Genomic DNA, 18,682 nt, shown 5'->3' on the forward strand with positions numbered 1-18,682 from the left:
GCTGCAGATGCTACAGTGTGACCTGTTACAGCTACTGCTTGGGGACAAACGGCAGTCAATCAGTCAACACAAGCATCACACAAAAAAAAAAAATTAGGTATATAAAGATCAACTCCACATCATTATATAGTCCTGATGATTTACAGCCCATGGTGGTATAGTGCGGACCACACAAAATGAGCCAAATATACAGCTATAGTAAAACAGCAAGGAGAACACAGTTAAGAGTAAAACCCAGACGGAGACCATAGAGAACATGTCCAAAGCTTGCAAGAGATAAACCTAAATAGGACAATACAAAGCTCTCTAAACAGGATGGGATCACATTTAGTGTTACTGGATCCTATTAGCACGATCAGAAAATAGCTGACCCACATCTGACCAATCCAGAGTCATCGCTGCATCTTCTTCTTTGCATTATCAGCAGTGGAATGACAGCAGCATACAAGATATGAAGGATGCTGCATGGTGAAAGTATACCATGGAAAGCATTTTGTATATACACTCACTAGCCAATTTATTAGGTGCGCCTCGCTAGTACCAGGTTGGACCCACTCTGACCTTCATTCTTCGTGGCATAGATTCAATAAGGTGTTGGAAACATTCCTCTGAGGTTTTGGTCCATATTGATATGATGGCATAACGCAGATGCTGCAGATTTGTCAGCTGCACATCCATGCTGCAAATCTCCCATTTCACCACATTCCAAAGATGCTCTATTGGATCGAGATCTGGTGACGGTGGAGGCCATTGGAGTACAGAGAACTCATGGTCATGTTCAAGAAACCAGTTTGAGAGTATTTGAGCTTTGTGACATTATCCTGCTGGAAGTAGCCAACAGAAGATGGGTACCCTGTAGTCATAAAGGGATGGGCAAGGTCAGCAATAATACTCAGGGAGGCAGTAGCGTTTAAACGATGCTCATACTAAGGGGCCCAAAGTGTGCCAAGAAAATATACCCCACACCATTACACCACCACCAGCCTGAACCAATGATACAAATGCAGTATGGATCCATGCTTTCATGTTGTTTATGCCAAATTCTGATCCTGCCATCTGAATGTCGTAGCTGAAATTGAGACTCATAAGACAAGGCAATATTTTTCCAATCTTCTATTATCCAATTTTGGTGAGCCTGTGCGAATTGCAGCCTCAGTTTCCTGTTCTGAGCTGACAGGAGAGGCACCTGGTGTGGTCTTCAGCTGCTGTAGCCCATCTGCTTCAAGGTTCGATGTGTTGTGCGTTCAGAGATGGTATTCTGCATACCTTGATTGTAACAAATGGTTATTTGAGTTACTGTTGCCTTTCTATCATCTCAAACCAGTCTGCCCATTCTTCTCTGACCTCTGACATCAACAAAGCATTTTCTTGCACACAACTGCCGCTCACTGGATATTTTCTCTTTTTTGAACCATTCTCTGTAAACCCTAGAGATGGTTGTGTGTGAAAAATCCTAGTACATCAGCAGTTTTTGAAATACTCACTGCCTGTCTGGTACCAACAACCATGCCACATTTAAAGTCACTTACCGTATATACTCGAGTATAGGCCGACCCGAGTATAAGCCGAGGCCCCCAATTTACCCCCAAAAAACTGGAAAACTTATTGACTCGTGTATAAGCCGAGGGTGAGACATGGCTGTCCATCCCTGTGTGTCCGTCCATCCCTGTGTGTGTGTCCGTCCATCCCTGTGTGTGTGTCCATCCATCCATCCATCCCTGTGTGTGTATCCATCCATCCATCCATCCCTGTGTGTGTGTGTGTGTGTGTGTGTATCCATCCATCCATCCATCCCTGTGTGTGTGTGTGTGTGTGTGTGTATCCATCCATCCATCCATCCCTGTGTGTGTGTGTGTGTGTGTGTGTGTGTGTGTGTGTGTGTGTGTGTGTGTGTGTGTCCGTGCAGCCTTGTGTGTGTGTCCAGCCTACCTGTGTCCCAAGCCTCCGTCCCGAGCCGCCGTCGTCCCGAGCCGTGCCTCCTCCGTCCCGTGCCGTGCCTCCCCCGTGCCGTGCCTCCTCCGTCCCGTGTCTCCTCCGTCCCGTGCCGTGCCGTGCCTCCTCCGTCCCGTGCCGATGGATCGCCGCTCTTCTCGGCGGCCATTCTACAATTCAAAATTCCGCCTCCGCCTGTGATAGGCGGAACACTCAATTTCCCAGCAGCCTGTGTTCCGCCTATCACAGACATCCTCTCATACTCGTCCGTAGTATGAGAATGAGCGGATGTCCGTGATAGGCGGAACACTGACTGCTGGGAAATTCAGTGTTCCGCCTATCACAGGCGGAGGCGGAGAAGGAGGCGCGGCTTTTGAAAATTAATGTCCGCCGTCTGTCTGCTCGATACGCTGATCGAGCAGTCAGACAGCGGCGACTCGAGTATAAGCCGAGGGGGCACTTTCAGCCTCAAAAAAGAGGCTGAAAATCTCGGCTTATACTCGAGTATATACGGTAAATCATCTTTCTTCCCCATTCTGATGCTTGGTTTGAATTTCAGTAAGATGTCTTCACCACATTTACATGCCTAACTGCATTCAGTTGCTGCTATGTGATTGGCTGATTAGCAATTTGTGTTACTAAGCAAATGAATATGTGTACCTAATAAAGTGGCCGTTGAGTAACTACCTATGACCTGTGAATGGATAGTGTGCCACTCAGGCTCAGTAAGAGGGGGTATGCAAACCAATGCATCCGCAGCTGCTGCTCAGAGTGCTGGCAAGGGATGGAGCCTGTCCTGGCTCCTGCAATAGCTCAAGCAAAGAAGGGGGACCCCTCAATGTCCCCACATCCATAGTGTCCTACAGAGATGAGTGAAGTGGCAACCTCAGCCTGGACTTCGACCAGGCTATGCCCCCAGCACGTTTTTCTCCACTCCCCCGGGGATAGTCAGGGGATCATGATAACTATCTGTACTCTCTGCCTGTGCATGCGCAGCTCAGTGTGAATTCTAGGGAAGTTTGCAAACAGGTAGGTAAGATGTTTTATTGCAGAAGACATATAGTATGTCCTTTCTGCAACAAAAAGTTATTTTTTCTTTTAAAGTAACGTTCTGCTTTAATATTGAACAAGTGTAATACCTACCGTGTCAAGATCACTGGCCTAGAACTGGCCAACCAGCAACATCCTGCCCACATACAAGTTATGGCTCAGTTCTTTGTATCCCTGTCCATGCTTTTGTGCAATTTAAGTATTAGAAGAGACTGTGATGTGGTACCTTACTGTGGAGAATGTACAGCTCATCTCCAAAAACTACATGTATCTCCTGTATTCCAAATCCATTCTAGGGGTGGGCGAGGAAAACAGAACCACTGCATGGTTTTTAAAGTAGCCTGGATGTTGCAGGCCAGCCTGTTCTAAAACAATGGTTCTTGTATCACAGGTATTTTATTTTGATTACACTTGTGCAACATTTGATTTTGTTGTTTGATCCAAAAATACCTTTTTGAGTTTACTTTAAAGGATAAGTTCACCTTTTCGGGCAGAAGTTCACCTTTTCGGGCAGAATTCACTTCAATAAATAGAAGCCTTTTTAATTCAATTTCTGGCCCAGCCCCAAGAGTACCAGGGCTTAGAACAGGAGATTACCGCAGTACAGGTCAGCAAGCCCAGGGGGCGAGGAGGGGGACCTGTGTAGGTTCAGCTTACAGAGTTTTCTGTAAAGGTGAACTTACCCTTTAAAATCTTGCCAGTTTATTTGAATTTGTAAAATGATTTTGAGATTCCATCACTTCCTGCAGATCGTCTCTCGGCATTCACTTCCTGTAGGTCATCTCTCAGAAGCCTTCACTTCCTTGTTGCATCAGAGAAGAGAGTGTGATAGAGTGAGTTCACCACTATGGACCATGCCTCCCTCATTACAATACTAACTTCCACCCACTTCCTATACAATCTCCTTTAGATCTCCCACCAGATGTAGTACAAGGGTTTTCCTCATTTGATTTAGAAATTGAATGGATTGATCAGGTGGGTCATCCTATTCCCTAGTTCTGGTAAATTGTACAGAGATTGTACATCACGTATGGCCATCTTTATACAAGTAGATAGGAGGGAGTAGGAGTGGACAGAGACACTCAGTTGAACTCACATTCCAACATGCGTTTGTTGTGGGTGTCTTAAAGCGTTTTTACTTGTCACGCATAGGGCAGCCCATTTACTTGAATGAGTTCCTCTACCCTTGACAATCGCCCCTAGGAAAAGCTTGAGAACTTTTTTTTGGAGTGCAGCATGGTAGGTTACCACAGTTTTTGGTGTGTTTGCTGCACTTGAGGAGTCTTTAACATGTAATGGCAACACAAGCATGATGCCCATTTGCAGAGTTTCTAAAACACATGGCAAAGCCATGTGCTGTGCTGTTTGCCATGCATTCGAAAACACACATATGTGAATGAGCCTCAATGTTCTTGTGTAAATGCACCAATTCCACTTTCGGGCTCCATTCACACCTATAGTGGGAGTGCATATTTTTTGGCTCGTTTTTCCAGTGACACACATAAGGCAAAGTAGCTCATGGAACATTTTGGCGTGATGAGAGTTGCATGGTTTTTTACTGCACATTTTTCTGCATTTGTAACCCATTTTTTCATGTGGCAAAATGTGTGTGATTGCTTCTGTGTTTGGTAGGCTGCTAACAATTAATGACAATGAAAGCACAACTAGGTAATTTTAGGTGTATAAATGTTGCCATACACTATACAATCTGATTGTACAATCTCCTTTAAATTTAGGAGGACACACCATTTATCCATTTACTCTATATCCAATCAGGCAGGTCCTTACACTACATCAGGGATGTCCCATGGGCTGCATGCAGCCCCAGGGAGTTTAACATGCGGTCTGAGCATGTCTGAAGGGACCCTGGGGAGTCCAGGCAAATGAAAGCATGGTGTGATTCCAGGGAAGCTTAGCCTTTAAGGCTGTATTCACACATGCGTTTTTGCCATGTTTCATGTGCATTTTACACCTATAAAAAAAGGACATGTCCCTCAAAAAACCGCACCAAAAACTCAACCGCGGGTGCGTTTTTGCTGTGTTTTCCATTCATTTCAATGGGAAGGTACATTTTTGGTGTGTTTTTTTACCAAATATGCACCAAAAATGCAGCATGGAGGACTTTTAAAAACACAACTGACCCACAACTGACTGGTGTGAAATGTTCCATAGGATTTAATGGCCATGAGTTATTTTCTTCCGCTTTTGGTAAAGCAATCAATGTGAAAGGGCCCTTACAAGCAAGTGTACAATATAATATGGCCACTTTGTGTATCAAAATCAAAGAATTATTTTCAGTTTTGTCCAAAAAACAAAACAAACAAAAAACACTATGCTGTGTGACCTTCACACAGCTGACTGCTATGTTAGCAGGGCCATTTTTTTTAAAATGGGGGGTTATTTTATCCTATTTCTCTCTCACAATAAAGCTGGCACCAAGGGTGTCTGCTCCGAGCCTAAACATTCTTTGTATGAGCTGATCACATTTGTTTTGAACATGCATGGCATTACACTAAGCAGACACTGTCAGTACAAGCCTTAGCAAGGGCAATGTAAAACAGTGACTAGCTAAGACTAATCTAAGTGGTTGCCCAGTGGTGTCTTCTTATAGTAATTTATTAGCCACAATTGGAAAGTATTATCTAAAGTCTTTAAATATTTTCAATGTATTCTAAAGAGCTTGCAAACCCTTATAATGAAATTCCTTAAATGCATGTATCTGCCCATAATTACAAGTGGGAGTATACTTTTTTTTGTGCCAGTTTGTCCATTATGAGCAAATACCTGGTGATCCTGCCTGTCACCTTGTCTTCTCTTCAGCATTCTGACCACATCAGGCATGGAAGCAGTTCCATGCTGGCAAGTAAAGTTTGTGTCCCTCAGCTCCTAATCAGGACTACAATCACCATGCTGATGTGATGCACGATGTGTCTGTAACAAGGTAAAAGGTTTCATATGGCCCCACTGATAATTTGTGTATATATATATATATATATATATATATATATATATATATATATATATATATATATATCTCTTTTGTGGCCCCCAATGAATCCTGATTCATTGGGGGGCCACAAAAGATATATACCATCATTATCGTTCCTCGGAGGGGACATGGAGGGGGTGAGACGAGTGCCATCAGATTACATACAGGAGAATGTCCTGTTTTCTCGGCGGCCTCTGTGATAGGAAATCCCGTTTCCTGGGCTGGCATTAGATGATTTTTCTGTCTATCATAGGAGGCAGGACTTTGTATTAAAAAGTCCGCCGAGTATACAGGAAATTCTCCTGTGTGTAGTCTGTTGGCGCTCGTCCCGCCCCCTCCCTGTCCCCTCTGAGGGCATTGATCAGGCTGCACTGATGACAATGGTGAGGCTGCAATCATGGCAATGATGAGGCTGCAGATGGGCACCGACCCTTATTTTTCTTTATAGTTCCTTATTTAAAATGTAAGCTTTTTCCTGAAACTTCCCTCTTAAAGTGATGGTGTGTGTTGTACGCATGTGCGTGTATTACGCCGATAAATACGGTACATCCAAATGGTACACGCCCAAGCTCATCCTTAGACTCTTCACCACACACAGCCACAAAGGCAAGATAATTCTTGTTGAGAAGTGTATTAGCTAACTTGCATTTATATTAATGGTTCAAAGAATGTCAGACAAAATGGTTGGCCCTCACGCATGTTCACTTCATCAAATCTGGCCCTCTTTGAAAAATGTTTGGACACCCCTGCCTTAGGCCATACATGCCTGTGGATTGGATGAAGCTGGAAAGGTAAGCGGTCACAAGACAAGTGGACAACATTTGCTCTGAGGTTATTATTTCTGGTTGTGACTCCACTGGGGAGATTTTCACTGACATCCTATGCCTATGATTCCATAAATAAATGATAGTGGGGGTGTCCCTGACATAGAAAGGAATGGATGACAATACAAACTATTTCCGAAGCTCTAACCTTCCTGTCCTCCCTGGATAGCTTTTTTTCAATTTTCTGTCCTGACAGGCAGAGAGGGGTAATCAAGCAACCCTATCCCATATATTGTAAAGCTAAGCGCTACTTGAACATAGGGGATTCTGCCGCCAATGCACTTGGAGATCCTATGCACTTCTTTTTGGAGACAGCGAAAGTGTGAATATAGCCTAAGAGAGCATTCCTCTAATAGGTGTGAGTATAGCCTAAGAGAGCATTCCTCTAATAGGTCTCCGATGTATCCATAATGATGACCTTTCATCACAGTAAAGAAAAAAAAGTAATAAAAGCTAGTAAAAAGTGTGTTCTATCCACTCACTTTACCCTATGCCTTACTCACTTTGTCTTTACACTATGTATCCTGTCACAGCCATACGTCTGCCACTCCTCCCCTGCACATACTGCCTTATGTCATACCTTCCACATGCCTCTTCTGCCCATACTGCCCACAGCATTTCTTTCCTGCACATGCTGCTTGCCATCATACCATCTGGAGTTTCCACCCACACATACTGCCTGCCTTAATAACCTTAGAGCTGCTCTACCAAACATACTGCCCGCGTTCATACTCTCTGCTTCTCTGTCCTGCACATACTATCCACCATCATACCCTCCTCACATCTCCCCTGCACATGCTGCCTAATGTCATACCCTCCATACTCGTCCCCTGCACATACTGCCTGATGTCATACCCTTATAACAAAGAGATGGCCCCTGCCCATAACTGGCTTTCACAGCAAGGGGCACATGGAAGGCCAAATGCATGAAAGACAAAAACAGAGGAAATTACCAGCTCGACTCACCAACTAGTCTGCTTACCAACCGAATTAACCTATCCAACAGTCTACGTTCAAAACAATTAGAATGCATGTGCTTCCACTGAGGAGACACTCATAAATTCAGTAGTGTTAGTACTGCAAGCAATACACAGGGTGCCATGACGAGGCCTTGCATCTTACGCATGCGTTTGCAAATGTGTGCTAGCTAAACCCCTGTTTTTAATGCAGACTGCTGGACAGGTTAATTTGGTTGGTAAGCAAACTGATAGGTAAGTTGAGCTGGGAATTTCCTTTGTTTTTGTCTTTCATGCGTTTGCCCTTCCATGTGCTCATTGCTGTGAAGGCCAGTTATAGGTGGGGCAGGGGCCACCTCTTTTGTAACTGGTGTAAATTTGGTCATAGGAAACACTGGACACTTTTGCTGCCATTGTGCCCAGTGTGCTCCTGTTCCTTTAAGGAGGATTGGGCTACCTCCAGGCTCACCTGCCCCTTATCTATTCATTAGAATGCATGTGCTTCCACTGTGGAGACGCTCATGAATTCAGTAGTGTTAGGACTACAAGCAATACACAATGTGTGCTAACTAAACCCCTGTTTTTAACACTGACTGTTGGACAGGTTAATTCAGTCAGTAAGCAGACTGGTTGGTAAGCTGAGCTGGTAATTTCCTCTGTTTTGTCTTTCTGATGTCATACCCTCCATACAGTTCTCTGTTGCGCCACATGGTTTTCCAGACCTAACACATGTTCATATCCCTGCCCCAGCCTATCATTTACCATACATCTCAAAATGGGAAGGTGACCTGGAGCAGACAATCGCAGACAAACAGGAAGAGCGGACCTTCCTGTTCACTTACAAAACATCTATCGGTTCCAGGTACTAAGAGTCGTGATTCAAACTGTTAACATGTTTGGATCAATAAGATGTTTCCCCAATGTCTCAATGTGTGTTAGCATTGTGGGGAGGAGATTGGCTCTCTTCTTCATATCTTTTGGTCCTGCCATTCTCTGCATACCTTCTGGCTGGAGGTAGGTTGGATTACCCAGAAATTCACTGATTATGCAATACTATCGAATCCAGTGTTCTTTTCTTTCTTCTGCATCATCATCATATCTCTGGGAAGACCTACAGAAGCTTCATTTTACCATTACTGCTCACTGCAGCGAAAAGCTGTATCCTGCTTTTCTGGAAGCAGACACAAGCACCCTCAATCTCAATCTGGTTTAAAGGGGTCTCTGAAATAAATGAGATGGAGGACCTGGTGTCCATGGAGAGAGGTCTTAGAGAAAAATTCCTCAAACAGTGGTTTGACTGGCACGACTTTACAAACTCTGAGGAGTACCCATTCTTGTGTCCCTTCTCTCCCCCCCCCCCTTATTTTCCTTTCCCCTCTCTTTCTACTTGCATCCAAACAGAAAAACACAAGGAACAAAGACAACGACTGCCTAGTCCCCTGGGGTAATTTGGTATGTACTATTTATCCCTCTTAGCTGGGATCTCGCTGCTCTGATAGACATTGTGGTGTATTGCAATCTGACTATGTGGGAAAATGGTTCCCTTTTGTTCAACACGACTGTACATGTATCATTGCCTTGTGCCGAAAATCAAGAATTGGAAAAAAAAAAACGATAACACAAGGACCCAGTTATACATTTGGTCTAGGTCTCAGATGACACATGAACTAAAATAACGAAGGACGGTATTACCATTAGATCTTGTAAGAACACTGTCATTACACTACATTATATTAGTGTAAAGAAGCAATATGTTACTTTATTAACCAATTTGTATCAAGCATCAGGTTCTATTATATACTTTATTTGAATTATATAATTATGGTTTATTTTGTGAAAAGGCATGGCTGGAGTTTAAAAAAATAAAGGAGTATTATGTTTAATGATGCACATTGGAACTAGGTTAGCAGTGAAGGTAGAACTGCCTCAATTCTCAATCATCCACTTGTCTTTGTTTCATTCCAAAGATACAGTGTGATAATTCACAAGTCATGTATAAACATCTATAAGAGGGTTTATGCCTGGTACAGTCTGCAAGGGAGCTGAAGAGCTTTTATATAAACGTGCAAAACAATCAGGAGATAACTGCTTTCTGGAAGTCCTATGTGAATGATGCATGTAATGGTTGATTGCATAACAGCTATGCAAGACAGACAAAAGGCACTATGAAGATCAGAACAAGCAATAAAAATTATGGTATTGAGGATGTCCTTAACATGTGAAGTCTGAAAACAGGGAAATCTCAGCACAATGCACATTGTTACCACACCATGTGTATCCTATTATAAGGGGGGGTTATGATTTGTAAACACAATACTAAATTTAAAATTTTTACTTTTTTCTACAGTAAGGAAATATTGTGTTTTTAGGGTGTGTAACGAGCCCCTGCTCGCTCGGCTACACTCCTCTGCTGCTATTGGATCAGATTGCAGATTACAATGCCTGATAGTTTGGTCGTCCAATGCTCCTGGATTTGAACTACAGCTTTGTGCCGTTCTAATCTAGTTGTTATAGCACAGAACAAACACCAGGCAAGCTGTATGTAAGCTCAAACAGGAATCTTACGTTTATTGGATGCACACAATACACTTTTATACATAACAGTTTAATCACCCCGCCAAACAACCACTTTCCACTTTCCTATTGGTCAATTGTAAATTACACTCTAGTCTTCACTTAGGTCCTCTTGGCCATGCAAATGAGGACTTGAAATAGGGTCAGCAGGGACTGGTCCGATAGCTTGAATAGAAGGGATGATATGTGTAATGACACAGAGAAGTCTCGGGAGATAATTAATGTACATAAACAAACGGTCAAACGCAGAACAATGCCTTCATTCCAGACCACGGAGCCATTTGGAGGGGGTTAGCTTTAAGACAGGGCGAAGGACCCACCACTGTGTAATAGAATCAAGGAGAAATACTTCAGTATTCCAAGGATCATGACAGGGTGAATACAGAGCTCAGAAAGTGCATGGCTTTAGGGCTGCACAATCTTTTCAAATGTCCTTCATACAAGCTCGTAATAACTGTCCATAACGCCCCATGTATATGATTGACAGTGGATGGACAGATTGGGAGGGCAATGGATGGTGTGCAATCTGCAATATTTAAAATAAAAGCAGCAGAATGAAGATTCATGGGGCCACTTACCCAATACCGTCTGTCGCTTCTCAGCAGGAGAAAGGTTGAAGACATTGGCGAGGTCTCCAGAGTCAGATTTGTAGAAGGTTTCTATATCTATGGAGAATTTTTCCACAAACGGACAGGTGTACCTGAATTAAAAACAATATATACATTTTATAATCTCCATTAAACTCCCCAAAAGAGGTGGAGAAGACAACATACAATTCAGCGGGCAGTCATTCCAGTGCTGGAGGCATCATGTACTTTATAAGAGGCAGGGATTCAGTTTCTACCGACAACAGAGAAAGTATATAGCAATATTAGGCACCGGCTGAATATCTGGGGCAAAATAACTACCTGGGATTTTATGTTCTCTGGACCATAGTGTTACTATAGTAACAATAGTGTACCCCTGAACAAAATGCATTTTATATTTGTACCTAGATCCAACCTGTCTGGGTGAAAGCATACTTGGTGATTTCAAACGATAGACAGCCTAGAAACCAGAACACACTTTTTAGGGGTTAAAGAATATTGTCTTCCACTGACAATATAAAATGCTCCAAAAAGTTTTCAGCCTGTATTTTTCAATCCCTCACAACTTTGCAATGATGAACCGCTGGTAATGTTAAAAAAAAAAAACTGGTATAACCTCATACTTTGCAACAGCCTTAAAGTGGCAAAATCAGACTGCTGTGAATATTTCTTGTCAGTTCCTAACAAAGCAATACAGCAAACCGATACCTGGTTCTTGTATAAGGATAAGCATTCCACGATTCTTCTTCCACTCGTAGTGCAGCTTTAGGCAGGATGGATCGGAACCAACTGGGGATGTGCATACCAATGTGGTAAACCTTGTGCGTGTACTGACCAGTGCCACCAGGGCCATCTGTGTATGGTCTGTTCTCCAAGATTTCCACTCCACTGCCCTCCCCGCATGTCTCTTCTCTGCTCTTTTTCTGAAAACAAAGAAACATATAAGTCTATATACTAAAGTGTATAACTAGACGGTTTACGTCATAAGACTTTACATGTAATTGTTAGAATACAAATTACAAACTTGTCCATAAGTGCCTTGGATGTAAAAGTATAGAATACACCCCCCCCCCCCCACGCTTTAAATATTAAAAAATACACCAAACAAAAAATTGCACAAACCCATATTTTTTTTAACTATTACATAAACCCAAACAAATGCAGCTGCAGTATTACCCCACCCAAAATGTCCCTATATAATGAATACCAATATCAAGCAACACTCTGATGTGCTATAAATACAACTAATGCCATCAAACAAAATCATACATGGTCATATGCTGATTATCTGTGCATATATGCAACATGAAATGCCAAGTATTCTCCAACAGAGAATAAAATTCATTAAAAAAGTCCACTTCATTGAGTAATTGAACATCCAATCTTTACTCGGTCTTCACACACTTTCCACATGTTAAATCTGTGCTTAAAAAGGTGCAAAGTTTCACGACTCCCATGCAAAATTTCTTAAGGTATGGGCCCTGTGGTGGTCCTTTGCACTCCCTAATCTAAATTCATTTAGCCTAGGTCTCTAGATTCAAATTGACCCCGCCTCCAGCCTGGAGGACCCCCATTTCTCTTTCCCACTCTCTCTCTGCCCCTGGGCCTCTTGCTCGTTGCTCTGCTCTTTTCCTATCATCCCCCTCCCCCTCCCCTTTTTACCGGTTGTTTTTTCAGATTTTAGTTTTGTCCTTTGTTTGGTTTTCATTGTTTTTCTTTTTTCTGTTGTGTGGCCAACCCCGCACCCCCACCTTAGCCCCTGGGTCCCCTGGCTCCTGGCTCCTGACTCCAGCTGGTGGGCCAGTGTTAGTCTATAATTTAAACACTCATATATATATATATATATATATAAATAATCAGGAAATATAACCTTTTGTGTCACTGACCTTGAACAAGACTGCAGTTAATGATAGTCAAAAATAAGTTTGAATTTCTAAGGACCCAGAAAATATTAAAGACAAGGAATAAGCAAGTCAACTAACATTTTCAGAAGTAAGATAACAACGAACCATGAATTATATAAACCAATGTATTCCCATTATTAGATTGGTTCACTGAGTCCAATATCCCTACACACGAAATCTCTCTCTCATATATATATATATACTGTAAGCCCGAAACTGTTGATATGGAACCCATTTTTGTATTTTTATATATATATTTTTTCACCTCTTAATAAATATTGAGTTCCGCAAATCCCGTACTTTGTTTCTATATATGGCTTGTGGTAGGGCCTGATGAGTGCTGTTCACCACACCTGTTTATATATATACACATACACACATGCATATATATATATATACACACACACACACACACACACACACACACACACACACAATCTATATTACCAAAAGTATTGGGACAACTGCCTTTTAACGCACCTAAACTTTAATGGCATCCCAGTCTTAGTCCGTAGGGTTCAATAGTGAGTTGGCCCACTCTTTGCAGCTTTAACGGCTTCAACTCTTCTGGGTAGGCTAGCCCAGTGGTCATCAACCCTGTCCTCAGAACCCACTAACAGGCCAGGTTTTATGTATTACCTTGGGGACCTCACAAATGTGCTTCTGGAAGTATAGTATAGTATATGGTGTGTGTGTATATATATATATATATATATATATATATGCACACACACATATATATTGTGTATATATATATATATATATATATAAATATATATGTATATATATATATATATATATATATATATATTTATTTATATACACACAAATACTAATATACTGATTTTAAATTGAAAAGGGTTGCATTTGTCAACCTTACACGTATTTGCTTTACTTTTTCTAGAGTCAACAGAAGGCTTTATGGTAACAAATGATGGACGGTGAAAGCTGAACACTTTTTATTGGATAATATATATAGAATTCTGACACTGTATTTGTAAAAATATACATTTGGGACTTTGGTACACTTATTGAAACAGTCATCACGTCTTAACCATGCAAGCATAAATGTCAAATAAAATGAGTTACTGGGCAGAGATGATGGGTAAATCTAGCAGAACAAAGTGTTACAGAAACTGTCAGGAACAGAACTGTGAAATTTTTCAAAATTAGGCCCCATGGTAGAAATATTTTCTCACAACACAAATCAGAACTGCTACCCACACAGAACAGGATGATAAATTCACATGTAGAACCTTCACCCTTTATTTATCCCATTGTTATTCACCAATCAACTCATCTTCTGGATGTAATTAATGAGTTGGGATATAAAAACATAAGAAAGCTGCACTAAAAGAATGTATACAACAAAAAAAAAATCTAAATGAAAAGTTACAAAAATCACTAAACACAATCAATTATTCACCAAACTTATTTGCAATAGGACAACAGCTATTACTAGGAAGTAAATGATTGGTTATGTGGAGAACTGTGCTAAGAAATAATATGTAGCTAAATGAAAAATGATCCCATAAATATCACCATCTTAATATAGTTGTGCTCAAAAGTTTGCATACCCTGTCTGAAATGGTGACATTTTGGCATTGATTTTAAAAACGGTTATTTAAGGATAGTGATTATATGAAGACAATTATTATCACATAATTGTTTGGCTCCTTTTTAACTCATAAGGATAACAAAAATCACCCAAAATGGCCCTGATCAAAAGTTTACATACCCTGGAATGTATGGCCTGTATAGACATAAGATGACATACACAGGTTAAAATGGCAATTAAAGGTTGATTTCCCGATAGTTGCAAGTGCCTTAATTATCGCACAATATGAGTAAGAGGCATTATTGCCATCAATACTATTTCATTATGAATAAGTTATAGTAATGCTATGCTTCCAAGTTCATGATATTTTGTATGTATATATGGTTCATTGAGGGGTAAAATTAATGGTAACCCTCCTGCGTTATTGTTATTCGAACGCTCTAGTAGTAGTATATAATAAGTTGATGTCTTCCTTAAACACAAGTTTATGTATTTTAGAGGGCCACACGGCAGATTTTACCAATGTGCTATGGTCCTCATCTGTCCTCATATCATCTTGTATTTGTAGGTTTCCCCGTTACATGTTTGGAGCAGACGAGGATTGTTTGCTGCTCCACTAAACAATCCTTTTTTTTTACTTGTTTTCTAAAAAAAACAATAAAAACTATCGAAACAGAAAGGTTAATTTCACACATCTGTGACTTTTAAGCTGCAATTATTGTCTGTGTATAAATAGTCAATGACTCTCTTAGCTCTTATGTGGATGCATTGAGCAGGCTAGATACTGAGCTATAGGGAGCAGAAAATAACTCAAAAGCCCTGCGTAACAAGGTAATGAAACTTGAAAAACCCATAGGTAACCTCAGAAGAAATACAAGCTGCTCTGGATAAAGATGGTATGGTTGTTTTTAAGAAGCACAATGCAACAATACTTGAAAAAAAATTTGCTGCATGGTCGAGTTACCAGAAAAGAAAAACGTCTTTACTGTGCCAAATGTTTCAAGATTATAAATGATAACTAAGGTGATGCAAAATAGGACAATAAGTCTGGATACACTAAGGATCCTGCCTTATTGCTTAATGTTGACAAAAATGTGACCATTTTCTGTTTTGCATACAGTTACACATTTATTAATAGAAATGTTTAAAGACTCTTGAGGTTTACAGACACAGAAGAGGTTCATATGTTGCTTATTTTTGAATCATGCTAGTCATAAGTAGATGTATACATACTGTGTGAATTAGAGTTAATATGAGTAAATAAGAGACACCTTTGGATTTCACCTGATGATTTTAATAATGCTTGAAATCTTTTAGGCTGCATAGCAGAATTGGGATTTTATTGTAATGTCCAGCACTGTCCTTATTTATTATGATTAGGGATTACTGAACATAAGCACTGTGTGAGCAGCTGATTAAACAGATGTAGTAACAGAGTAAGACAGGCCATACATGGTCGAATTCCGAGCAAATTTTCATTTTCAAAATCAGAAATTTTGTGCGTTTTTTTGATCCGATGGTGCCACCATTGATTTTCGAAATTCGACTAACCAAGCCTTCAATTTCACCTCATGTTGCTACAGAAAAGAATTTTCGTGGCTGGGAATCTTCTTTTCTTGAAAACAAAAAGTATGCTGGACAGCCGTACACCCAAAAACTCCCCTTTTATTTCATAAAAGAGACAGAGGTCCAAAACATCCAAGTACACATGTACCAACACGTATAGCTTCACACCAACAGGTAAAGAGTTACACATACATACTGGTATATGTATATATATATATATATATATATATATATATATATATATATATATATATATATATATATATATATATATACATACCTATGCATCAGAATAATCAAGACAAATGCACTAAATCATGTAGAACACCAATTTCTGATCAGAAACACCCGTTACCTACAGATGTCATTAATCAGTGAGAGTGTTAATACCATTCTGACACAGAAGTCAGCATTTAATATATGTGAAACAAAAAACAAAACACACATACTAGAATCTTAACCACTTGCCTCCTGCCATATAACAATAGGACGTCGGCAAAATGGTTGCGATATCCTGACCAGACATCACATGACGTTGCCAGGATATCAAGCCGCTGCGCGCCCCCACCACCCCATCTGACACACCGCAACTCTTGTCTAGATAAAGAGTCTCTGACGGAGATTCTTAACCGCGTGATCAACCGTGTCCAATCACGACTGATCACAGTGTAAACAGGAAGAGCCGTTGATCGGCTTTTCCTCACTTGCGTCTGTCAGGCGCGAGTAGAGGAGAGCTGATCGGCTGTCAGTACTTATCAGCGCAGCCCCTCGAGGATGCCCACACTGGACCACCAGGGACGCCCACCACTAGTCACCAGGTATGCCAATCAGTGCCCACAATGGATGCCACTCAGTGCCCACAATGGATGCCAATTAGTGCCAAACAATAATGCCTGCTAATCAGTGATGCCCATCAGTACCATTAGTGTACATCAGTGCCACCTATCAGTGCTCATTCATGCCCATGCGTTCCACCTATCAGTGTCCACCCGTGTCACCTTTCAGTGCCCATCAGTGCCACCTATCAGTGCCCGCGTATCAGTGTCATCTATCAGTGGCACCTATTAGTGCCCCATCAGTGCCGCATATTAGTGCCCATCATCAGTGCCCATCAGTGACACCTCATCTGTGACCATTAGTGCCACCTTATCAGTGCCCATCAGTGAAGAGAAAACTTACTTATTTACAAAGTTTTGTAACAGAAACAAAAAAAAGTTTTTTCTTCAAAATTTTCTGACTTTTTTTTATTTGTTTAGCAGGAAAACAATTCCTAGAGGTAATCAAATACCACCGAAAGAAAGCTCTATTTGTGGGAACAAAATGATAAAAATTTGGTTTGGGTACAGTGTAGCATAACCGCACAATTGTCATTCAAAGTGCGACAGCGCTGAAAGCTAAAAATTGGTCTGGGCAGGAAGGTGTACAAGTACCCAGTATTGAAGTGGTTAAAGTATGACACATAAATCAAAACACATTTATGTGCAATGTATATAATATGTATGCATTAAGTTAAAAAACTATGCATGCATGGACGTACATGCTAAAGGACAGGGAGGGGGACATAACCCTCCCTCTGAAAGCATAGGCGTCTGTGCATGCAGCTCAAATATGAATCCCCCTAGAACACAAAATTCTTCTTACAAAACAGCTGCCTATAATGGCGTCAAGTTTGCAAACATCCGCCACGATATATCAGCAAATACAAAACAAGTAACAGTAAAAATAATAATAGAAAATGCCAATATTGTCATCCACGGAATCCTGTGATACAACACGCCATAATGTATAGATGATGAATATACATTACTGGCTGATCATAATAGTAATAATATGGCACACTGTATCATTACCACTTAACTTTATACATGGCTTTGAGGAGAAACAACCATATATGTATCCTAAAACCAACCTTATTTGTGCTGGCAAAATTACACCGTGCAAAAAGAGGAAGAAATAAAGGAAAGTGGAAGAAAGAAGGAAAAAGAAGAAGAAAACCATGGGAGGGACCATGAGCAACAAATATCGCAGAACCCAAAATAGTGTATGTATGAAAAATATGCAGTAAACATATAAATCATATATATATATATATATATATATATATATATATATATATATATATATATAAACATATACATATACACGATAGCACTACAGGAATCACCCAATCCCTTATTTTTGGAGGAAGCCAAATTCAACCATACACATGGATATGATGGCTAGCTGACCAAAGCAAGCCCCACCATATAAATATGTATGTGCATCAATATGCCATCAACACTTGTATAACAAAGGTACAGTGTACTATATCTCCCGGTATTTAAGGATGGCATATAGGAACATAAGGCATAGAGGGGAGGGGCAAGGGGGGAAGGAGGGGATGGGATGGGGACAGAGGAGGAATGAAAAAGAGTACGAGAATACGAAAATAGACAATGCAAAAATCAAAACATCAAATAATGCAGTGCTGCAGTCTATTCATAAAAATGTGAGATACCCCACTCAAAATTAATTCCAATGGGTTTTCTAGTGTTGAGATGGAAAATCTAATAGACTTCTATTTTACATGAAAGTTTAAATTTGCCGCCTCACCAGCCGGTCTCTCAGCCTGTGGGTAGTGCGTTCCACATACTGTATAGAGCACAGCTCACATGTAACTACATAAACTAGAAACCTAGTATTGCAATTCATGAGCATAGAGGCCCTAAAGTTCTAATTAAGGGAGGTAGAATAAATGATGTC

The 18,682-nt window shown here is 40.7% G+C and overlaps 1 protein-coding gene across 21 annotated transcripts in view; it reads right to left on the reverse strand.

The window, feature by feature from the left end:
- The window catches only part of PITPNM2 (phosphatidylinositol transfer protein membrane associated 2), a 451,974-nt gene that overhangs the window by 184,006 nt on the left and 249,286 nt on the right, over positions 1-18,682 (reverse strand). For all 21 annotated transcript variants that reach the window (XM_077461889.1, XM_077461887.1, XM_077461884.1 and 18 more), the window contains 2 exons: positions 11,621-11,835; positions 10,904-11,025 (listed from right to left, as the gene is read on the reverse strand). In XM_077461889.1, the coding sequence (XP_077318015.1) occupies positions 10,904-11,025; positions 11,621-11,835 (337 nt within the window). The remainder of the gene's footprint in view (positions 1-10,903; positions 11,026-11,620; positions 11,836-18,682) is intronic.

This window comes from Lithobates pipiens, unplaced genomic scaffold (assembly GCF_037356315.1).
Source record: "Lithobates pipiens isolate NorthernLeopardFrog02 unplaced genomic scaffold, aLitPip1_a1.2 Scaffold_3, whole genome shotgun sequence".
In the NCBI taxonomy this organism is placed as follows: domain Eukaryota; kingdom Metazoa; phylum Chordata; class Amphibia; order Anura; family Ranidae; genus Lithobates; species Lithobates pipiens.